Raw genomic sequence first — 9499 nt, forward strand, 5'->3', positions numbered from 1 at the left:
GGCCGGCGCACGCCGAGGCCGCGGGGGGCCGCAGAGGCGGGTGCACGGAGCGCCATGCGGGCGGCCGCGCTGGTGGGCTACAGCAGCAGCTCCGCCGAGGAGGAGGAGGAGGAGGAGGAAGGGGAAGGGGGGCGGCCGGCGCGGCGGGGCGGCGCGGAGGAGCCCCCCCGGGCCAGGTGGGTGCGGGGCCCTTCAGGGGCCACCTGCTCGCCTGAGCCGCCTCCTCGAAGCAACCGCTGACCGTGAAAAAGCCGCTTGGGCGGCGCCGTTGCCAGCTCCCCCCTCGGGGACGAAGCGCGGCGGCAGGTTTGCGCCCCGTGGGCCTGGTCCCACCGGTGGGCTTGGGGCGGCGGGGCCGAGGCTCCCCGACCTCGCCTCGCCTGCGAAGGCTCATGGGGGCCGCGCGCGAGGCAGGGGACGCGGGTCTGCAAGCGGCGCTTCGGGCCTGACGCGCGGCAACGCGAGCCGGGCTGTTAGAGGGGCACGTGTGAGAAACCTTCCTTTCTCTCTTGCCTCCTTTCCCCGCCGTCCTTGCAGCAGCAGCAGCAGCAGCAGCAGCAGCAGCAGCAGCAGCGCGGCGGCCTCTCGCCTCCCTGTCCCGGACAGCGTATTGAACATGTTCAAAGAGCAGGAGGAGGAAGTCGAAGACGACAGCTCCAAGCACGGCGGCCGCGTGCGCAACTTCCCGCACGAGCGGGGCAATTGGGCGACGTACGTCTACATACCCTGTAGGTAAATTCGGCTCTGCCCTTACCGCCTTCCCTGCCAGGGACCAGGAGGGCTGGGGTAAGGGAAGGATTGGGGACCTCCAGGGAGCAGAGCCGTCTACACCAGTCAGTGGTGTTGCCAGGTCAGAGAAGGCATGAAAGACTTTGTTTGTGCCCGGATTAGGAGCTGTGAAGCAGGAAAGAGAGGACAGGCTGAGAGGGAGGGCTGTGAAAACCTACATGTCATCAGTGAAACAAATGTTGTGTCCATGCCGGTCTCCGCAAGCTGGGGCAGGGGTCGCTCCGTCCAGCGTGAGGTGCTGTTCCTTGGCACTGTCAGTAAATCCACTCGCCTGTTGGACAAGTCTAAAAAGGCTTTTTCTTCTCTCTGAAGGCGCACAAATTCTGTAGGGATGGCCTGCCGGCCCAGTGGCTCTTCCCAGGAGCAGGAGCGACTGCTGTGTTAGCAAGTCCACTTATCTTTGCTTTTAACACCAAGGTCCCTGATGGAAGGGTGGGAGGAGAGCAGCTTGATAAAACACAAAGTTGGAGCAYGCACGTGTCCTTTTTCCCTGGGCTGTTCCTGGTCTGTGGTCTGGTAGGAACACTGGTCACTGCGTTGGCCTCTTTCAGGAGTAAGGCAAGGCAGCACTGCTGTTGGCAGTTAGCGTGCCAAACTGGGAATCGGGGAGCAGGGATATCGTTTCTGACTTGTGCCTCAGCTTTGATATCTGCGAGTTTATAATACAGATAATCCTGTCCCATGCTTCCTCAGGGAGATGTGAGGCTCTYGTAACACTTGATAAAGTTGAGATCTTGAAGCGTGTCTGGGAGAGCAGAGTACCCCCAGCCCAGGCTGCTTCTGCACAGACAGTTACTGCTGCCTCCCCCATCTCCGAGATCTGTAGCAAATGCTGTGGGGAGGGAACAGGCTCTGACTGTGCTGCTCTTTGCCCTGCAGATGAAGTCCAGGAGGACTTCTTGGAGTTGCTGGACCTCCTGGTTTCCCATGCTCGCACCTACGCTTCGTCACTCACTGCCATGGAAGAGTTCCACATCAGCCTCTCGCAGAGCGTGGTGCTGCGCTATCACTGGATAAACCCCTTTGTCCAGTCCCTTAAGGAACACCTGGCCTCCTTTGACAGGTAGGGACAGCAGAGCCCCGGCTAGAGCCCTCCTGCACATCTCTTCCCTTCTTGCCTTCTGCTCTGGGTCTTCACCGGAGTCCACAATCTACGTTTTCCCTGCAGGAGCTGGTGCTGCACCAGTAAAGCCCTGGGAAGGTTTCTGCCTGCCTCAGGATCCAGCACCGGCCAAATCAGGCACACAGGCCTTGTGTGCCAGCAGCGTTGCTGTGGTGTACAGGAACTCCAGTTTCAAGGACAAGGCCAGAGTTGTATCATCCTGTAAACCACGGATATTCACTGCTGATTTTGTTGCTTGTGTTTAGCTTAGACACCCACTGAGGATCAGCCGTTTTGGTGCTTCTGTTGCAATCTGGGCTTCAGAAGGCTGGAAACACAAGGGGGTAATGGAGTAATTCAAGCTCGGAAAGGTTTCAGTTGCACCGATTCACTCTGACTGGAACAAGTGCTTGTCTTTGTCTTTCCACAGCTAGGCGGAAGTTCTAACAGTTCCTGGTGGGAACCTCTGTCCCCTCCCCATCTTCCCCTTTTTTCTTTTTTCCCTTTCCTCAGCTGAAATATCTTTCTTATTTCAGGTTCTTCTGTCTAGCTGACCAAGTGAAGGTTTATACCAACCAGAACAAAACCAGGTGAGTGAAGCCTGGCTGCCTGGGCAGAAATGTGGGGAAAGGCACGGGTGGATGGAAAGCGCAATGCTGCCTGTCCCACACAGCCCCAGTGAACAGCGGGAGCCGTGTGAGAGGGCAGGTGGATGATCACCTCATCTCACTGCCTCTCTGACTGAGGTTTCATATCTTTCCCCAGTTGTTTTCAGGAGTGGCCCAGGGTGCACGGATTTTTAGCGTCAGCACAGATTTTCAGTACTGGCAGCCTGAAAAGTTTTTATCGAATTATCTCTGCCGGCTAGTACCTCTCTGCGGTGACTGAACCTCAGGCTGCAGAATGTCAGCCTCTTTGAGAGAGGAGATCTGTTCCCRACATGACCTGAGGCAGACCTTTCTGCTTGGGTTAGATTAATGCTCTGGTTTCACATCAGCTAAAGCTGGCGACGCTGCCAAAAGGAGGCAGCCCCATTCACCGCCGTCTCTGATCTGGTTTGTTCTGTGGTTTCACGAGCGCTCGTGCCAGCTAAGGGAGTGGGTGGCGGGAACGCGCAGCCTGGGGCGAGCAGAGTGGGGGCCACCTCTTTTGGCAGCAGCGCCAGCTCACGCTGTTGGTAAAATTGCAGCGCAAGTCTTCAAAGAGCTGGAGACAAACAGCTCAGGCAGTGCCAGTTCTCTCGGGTGTCAGCTCAGAAGCCTGATGGTGCTGATTCCAATTTAACGCATTTAAGTATTTTAAATGTCAAAGCATGTTAAAAAGAAAGGTGATTAAAACGATGAGAAGTTGCTGAATGCAAGGGAAATGGCAGCCCAGGAAGATGCGGATTCGGGGTGGGACTTGGGTTTTCCCTCCCCTCTTGCAGTTGGATACATGAGTGTGGGAAGTGTCACAGAAACAATCCTTGAGGAATCTCTTTGTCACTTCTCTTCAGCGTGGTACTTCCCCATTGAGGCTGTTCATAGCTAGTGCCTTTGTGGCCGCTTCCCCTCCCTTAYGGTAACTTCTATCTTCTCAGACATAACTACTACTCTTGCACAGGGCACTGCTCTACTGTAATACCCATTAGCAATATCGACTGCATTTTGTTTGCCTGGAAAATGAGTTTTCACGTCACGGAAGGGCACTGTGTTAGTCTGGTAAATCTACCCAGTGTATCATCCAGTCCTGCTACTTGTGTTCCCTCTTTTCCCCCCTCCCCCCGTGCTGTTATTTATTCTTTTCTTCAGAATACAATCAGTATCCTTGAATGTTCTGGGACTCGAATGGCTTAGGCCTGCAGTTCCCCAGACTGGCTTTTTTTTCTCCTTAGATAAGGGCTAGGGAATTTATCTGGTAGGAATGCTGGGTTAAGCACGCTTATGGCTGTGCTTTCTGCAGTATGAAAGGATGTGCACTGTCTCTTCTTGTCTTTCTTTAGGACCTTTATTGGCTTGGCGGTCTCTGCTGGGCATTTCCAGTTGCTGGAACTGGTCTCAGAGGTGGACAAAGTTATGGAGGAATTTGATCTGCCGACGTTCTACAAGGTGAGGCGTCACGCTTGCCTACTTGTCCACCGATGTTGGCTGGTTCCTTACAAAGGGTGGGGGCTGCAAGTTCATGAAATGTCCAACCCCAGATAAAAGGGAGCGAAGAGGTTAGACTCTGACGTAGTCTCCCACAGGCCAGTCAGTCATGGCCTGGTTCTGGGTGCTTGTGCATAGTAACCCCCTGCACAGGATTTTGCTGGGAATGGGACTAGCACGAGCCTACGACATCTGTATCATGTCCTGTCCAGGAGAGCAACAATGTTAACCACTGTGCGGTGGCCCGTGAGAACCGGCTTGCCTGTGGCTAAGTTAGGTGCCCAAGGGCAAGTGAGTATATCAGAGAGACTCCCCCACACTAGGTGGAAGCACGATGATGTCCAAGGATTGAATGGGCTTGGGGCAAGCACTGTGGGACAAGAAGGCATTGCTCGTGCCTCTTCCTCAGCCAGTTTCCTGGGGCATCAGTCCAGCCTCTTTGCTTGGTACTAACTTCTGGGACAGGTTTGGATTTTGAAGAACCAAACCCTGATTTCTCTGCCTCCAGAGTAGAGCAGGGAGCTCTGAAGCGTTACCCAGAGATGACCCACCTACCCACTCCAATGCTCTCTTCTCTCTGTGCACTTGGAAGAGCTTCTGCAGAGCTGACGGGAGGGAGGCTGGGAACCAGCCCTCATCTCGTTTCCAGCTCTGCCTTGTATCCACTCTGCATCCACTGAGCTGGCCGATGGGACTCCCTGCTTCAGGATCCTCCTGCCCATGTATTCAGGGTGCTCTGAGATTCCCGGCAAGGCAGCATTGCACGGTGTCTCTCACTGCAGCTGCTTGCACTGAGCAGAGGCTCCTCTAGTCCCTGAGRTCTGATCCTTGTTTTTGTCTTCAGGACCCTTCATTCCATATCAGCTTGGCCTGGTGTGTTGGAGACCTGACTGGCAGGCTGGAAGGGCAGTGTCTGCGGGAGCTCCAGGTACGTCCCCATGCAGCATGGAGGGGAAGGGAAGAGTAGAGCTGCTGTCCAGCCACGTTTCCCTTCCTAGGGCTGGGGAGATRCGGAGAATTTTCTTCAGTGAGTGAAACAAAAACTTTACTGGGTTCAAAGAAGAGAAGTTTTTGAAGGGGGGAGAGTGTCAATGAGTTAAGTCACCCTCATGAGCCCTAGGGGAAGTCAGAAGCTTTCCAGCCACAAACTGCCTTGTCTCTGACATGGTTCAGAGAGGGAGTTGCAGCTTGTATGCTTGTGAGCTGCTGACTCCGTCCTCTGGCAGCCGGCAGATCCACCCTCCTTATACTGACTCCTGCTCCTGCTTGTATTTTCCAGGACATTGTGGACAGGTTTGAGGACTCGGCGCACCTGCTGCGTGTCCAGTGGGAGCAAATCCGTTGCAAGTCAGGGAACAAGTACTTCTCTTTCCCCTTGAGGTAGGGCCCAGTGGACTGTGTGTTTCAGAGCCCTGAAGACCGTGCCCTTCAACACAGAACTGTTCTCTGCTGCAGCTCTGAGCAGCGTGGGCTGTCACACGCATCCCACACCCTGCTTGTCTGCTCAGCAGTTTTGGGAAGTTTGTGGCCTCGAGCCGGGCTACTTCCAAGTTCAAGCTGCTGGCTGAAGAAATGTGTGTTTGTGGCAGATTTCTTCCTAGGCTGCTGACAGCACCCTGCTGTATGTGCTGTAGTCAGCACAGGAGGTTCCAGCCATCCCACAGTTGCTAATTTTGCTGATTTTTATTTTTTTTAAACTGTATAGAAGCCATAGATGCCTTATGGTGAGGAGAAGGTAGAGTGGGAAGCTGCTGCTAAAGGAAGAGTGTCTCGCACAGTCGGAAATAGCACTGCCTTGTCAGGAGGCTCAGAGCATGCTGACTCTACTGAGCTCAGCGTCCTTAGCTTTGATTTGTAAATACAAAGACACAGAGCTAGACTCTTTCACCAGCGCCTTCCCCACCTTAAGCCAACTCGAAAAAGTTCCTGTGTCACGTTCTGTCTCCCTCGCACTGTTGCTGCCTCCGCAGAGGAATTTCAGTATGAGATCCTCCTGCCAAACAGAGAAGAGATTAAATCTTGACAGAGAGATTGGATACCCCACGTGTTCCAGTGCTAACTAGTCTGGCTCCAGGCTGGGTTTAAAAGAATGACTTTGGTTGTCAAAAGTGCCAGACTTGAGGCGGAGGGGGGGACGTTTCTCATCCGAAGTTTGCCGTTGTGTTACGGCAAGCCCAAGAGAGGGCGGTGTTGGCTTTTGCATCCTGGCGAGCTGGATCGGCAGYGCCCGCTGATAAGCTTCGGTGGGTAAGTGAAGGGGTGGCAGCTTTAACCCATGCTACGTGCACTTTCCTATGGAAACAGCACCCTCGATGCTGTAATGACCCTGCTGATTGCGGGCTGAACTCTTCCTGCTGGGAGAAGGTCCTTTTTAGCCTTGTTCCTGCCGGGAGGTCTGCTGCAGCCTCTCAGGTATTCTGAGCAGGATGCCGATGTGCTGCCCTGCATCTTTCATTCAAGCTTTGTCTGACGAAAGACTGTGAGACTTGTTCTGAGCAGTAAAATCTGWCTCCTCATGTCATAAAATTGTTTCCGTGGTGTATTTCAGCCATTTGGTTTCAGACGTGCTGGGCTTCAGTAGCTGCAGCAGATTTCAAATGGGATGATGTCTGCAAGCATTTCACGGGCTGGGCGCTGCACTGCCCTTCCTCTCACGGGCAAGAGAGCCCAGGGGCTTCGGGGCTGTTAGAACATCTGCCTCAACACAGGTCTTTAATGCGAGCCAGCTCCCTTGCAACAGCCGGTTTTCAAAATTCCTGGGGGGGGTTATAGGGGCGGCAGCAAATGCAATGCCTTGTTCACTCTCCTTTTCTTGCGCCTTCCTCTGTTGTAGTGGTGTTTTGTGGGGGGGACGCTGACACCTGGTGTTCCTAGCACTCATTCACTGGTTTACTTCTGAGTCATTAAGCTGGGCAGCTCAGCACACCAGTGCTGGCAGAGATCCCCTCTGCTTGTGCGGTTTCACACGTAGATGCCAGGTCCATAGGACCTGTGAAGAGCCCCATGAAAGTCTTGATTTCAGGGAGTCGGGATTTCACCGCGGGAGGGCGTGTTGTACCAGTGGTCTCCTCAGGAGGCACTTGGGCTCTTCCCACTCTGAAACCCGGGCACCTGGCAGAGCACTGTCCTGCTTGCTGCCGCTTTGAGCATTCCCTTTCTCCCTTTTTATGCAGACCCTGTTTGTAACCAGTTAGTTTCTGGGATGGGGAGCTGCACAGGCCTTAAGTGATTACAGCCTGAGTTTTTTTTTTTTTTTTTAATGTCATTGACATTTAAGACTGGAGACTTTCAGTGAAACTTGGCTCCTGCAAGACAGAGCCTGGACACATTTCCTCATGGTTTGAGTCCATCAGCAAAAGGTTAACGCTCAATGAGTAACCATGGCAGCTGGCTGGGCTCTCTCCCCAACAGAGGCCAAGGTTGGCACATCCCAGAGTTTTGCAACTCCACCAAGGCCTCCCTTGCACAGCTGGTGTCATTGGTCAGGCCAGTCCTCAAGCCTCCCAGCTCAGCAGGGTGCGGGGACGCCCCGGCGCGCTGTACGTGCTCCTGGGGTCAGTCTGCATGCTTGTCTTTGGGAACTCTCGCCTCTGGAAACGCCGTGCAATACTTGCCCGGATTCCCCAGAATGCCTTGATACAAAAGCGGCTCTGTTAGGGGAGGTGGGAAGCATAAACTCAGTGGGCAACACAGTCCTCTCACAAAGAAAAGCCTTTGCTAAACTCGGCTCTTCTCTGTTCACCGAAACCCAGCCGGACAAGAGCTGCAAAGACACTGGTGCGCTTGCAAGGAAGACGGAGCCTGGGGCGTGCAGCCCYGGGTCCTTGGAGCTGCATTGTGCGCCGAAGCAGGCGGAACGAGCAGGCCCGGCTCGGGCGGAGAAGTGCTTGGCACGGTCCCAGGAAGCACCCTGGTCCCTGGAACAGGCCTCCTCCGCTCTGCGCGCGCTTAGCAGTCCCCTGCCTTCAGCGCCGGGGAGGCACTGCGCGTTGGCAGAGYTTTTCCGAGCTTCCTGGCAGCTCGAGGGACATGGTCGTTCCCCCTCCAAACCCGGCTCTCTCCTCTTCCATTTAGCAAACAATCGTTTCCTTTCCTGTGGCCACGCCTGATGGGAACAGAGGAACAAGCCCGACCTGCTTCCTTATCGGGGGGGATGGATTGCTGCTCACCGGAGCTGGCGGCGCAGGGCTGTTTGCGTGGAGGAAGAGGCGCTGCGGGACCGGCGGGGGGAAGACACTCCCTGCCACTCCCTGGCTGTTTGCTTTTCTCCTCCCAGGCGTGGGTGAGATTTGCAGAGCTCAGCTGCCTTCCAGCCAAAGGATCCTGCAGGTGAAACGGAGACGCAGTGCCTCTGGGTTTCCTTCCAGCTCTCCGTCGCGGCAGGGTACGGAGTGGGAGCGCTTGAGACGCTCTGGGTTTGCACCAGTGGTGACTAAGCAGAGCCCAGCGCTGGCTCGGCGATGTGCTGGGGACGGCGCTGGCTGAAGGAGGCTCTTGGGTCCGTCGTGCCAGAGGGGACAGCTTGCTGGCTGGGCCAGCTCCCGGTGACGGACCTTGGGCTCTGGCACGTGGGAGGCTGCGTCCTCCTCTGCCCAGGTCCCACCAAAGCTCTCGAGCTGCACTCCTTCCCCCTCCGGACCCGCAGCAGCGGGACAGTCTCTATGTTAAGCAAGGGGCAAGTCCRCCCACCCCCAAAACCGGCTTGCTCAGGCCCTCAGAGGTGGGTCCTCCCCGCGGGGCTGGTTTCTCTCCGAGCAGGTGTGCGCAGGACTTGCGCCATCCCGAGAGCGGGCCTCGGCCTCCGGGGAGGACGAAGGGAAGCRGCGGGGGCAGTGGACAAAGGATGCGTTTAGCACAATGGGCGTCCACGGAGAGCAAATCCCGCCACGGATGGAATAAGGGTGCGGGGAGGTGGCCCGGCTGGCGCAGGGGAGCTGCCCGCCAGCGTGGCCCGGCGAGACCGAAACAGGGCAAAGAGCCAGGCGATCCGAAACTAACCCCCGCGCAGCCGGGCGATGTCCCTTGGGTAAATACGGAGCCGGGTTTCCGGCAGAGCTCCTGGCCTGCCACCGAAACCCGCACACCTTTGTGCCTCCCGGCCGCCAGTCAAGCCCGAGAGGCTCCGCTGCCCCAGGGACAAAGTCCAGAAGGCGAATGTTTGCCGAACGGAGCAGGGGTTATCCAAACGGGAAAACAGCGGCCGTGCGAGGGGCGGCCGCCGCCGAGGCCCCGCCGAGTTTGACRCTGCCCCTGCCTCGGGGCCGGTGCTGGGCTGTGCGTTGGGCCCCGTGCGTGCGTGACGGTGCACACGGGTGTACTGTGTGCGTGGGGAGCGGGGTGCACGCACAGGCGCGCGAGCGCTGCCTACGGCCTCCGTGCGAGCGAGCGATGTGCGTGGGCCTGCGGGGGTCACGGTGCCCGTGTGGGACAGGCCGCGGGCCCTGCCCGCCGGGGACCCTGCTGGGGGGGGGCGGGAGAGGAC

At 56.5% G+C, this 9499-nt stretch overlaps 1 protein-coding gene across 2 annotated transcripts; it reads left to right on the top strand.

Moving 5' to 3' along the window:
* The first annotated feature begins 128 nt into the window (after positions 1-128).
* USB1 (U6 snRNA biogenesis phosphodiesterase 1) lies at positions 129-6537 on the top strand. Of its 2 annotated transcripts, none has more exons than XM_026087479.1 (7): positions 129-306; positions 538-728; positions 1669-1852; positions 2428-2481; positions 3873-3978; positions 4862-4945; positions 5297-6537. In XM_026087479.1, exons 2-7 carry the CDS (start codon positions 617-619, stop codon positions 5399-5401), a joined length of 645 nt encoding a protein of 214 aa, XP_025943264.1. In that variant the 5' UTR covers positions 129-306; positions 538-616; the 3' UTR covers positions 5402-6537. The 2 variants fall into 2 exon arrangements, with proteins under 2 accessions (XP_025943264.1, XP_025943262.1); XM_026087477.1 differs by having other exon boundaries at positions 145-176.
* The last annotated feature ends 2962 nt before the right edge of the window (positions 6538-9499 follow it).

The sequence above is a fragment of the Apteryx rowi genome, unplaced genomic scaffold (genome assembly GCF_003343035.1).
Source record: "Apteryx rowi isolate R43461 unplaced genomic scaffold, aptRow1 scaffold_718, whole genome shotgun sequence".
Lineage (NCBI taxonomy): Eukaryota > Metazoa > Chordata > Aves > Apterygiformes > Apterygidae > Apteryx > Apteryx rowi.

Excerpts from the sequence above, each read along its gene's own strand:
- USB1 (XM_026087479.1), top strand. The coding sequence starts at position 617 with ATGTTCAAAGAGCAGGAGGAGGAAGTCGAAGACGACAGCTCCAAGCAC. Across the intron at positions 1,853-2,427 it reads CACCTGGCCTCCTTTGACAG|GTTCTTCTGTCTAGCTGACC; the intron begins GTAGGGACAGCA and ends TTCTTATTTCAG. Across the intron at positions 4,946-5,296 it reads AGTGTCTGCGGGAGCTCCAG|GACATTGTGGACAGGTTTGA; the intron begins GTACGTCCCCAT and ends TGTATTTTCCAG.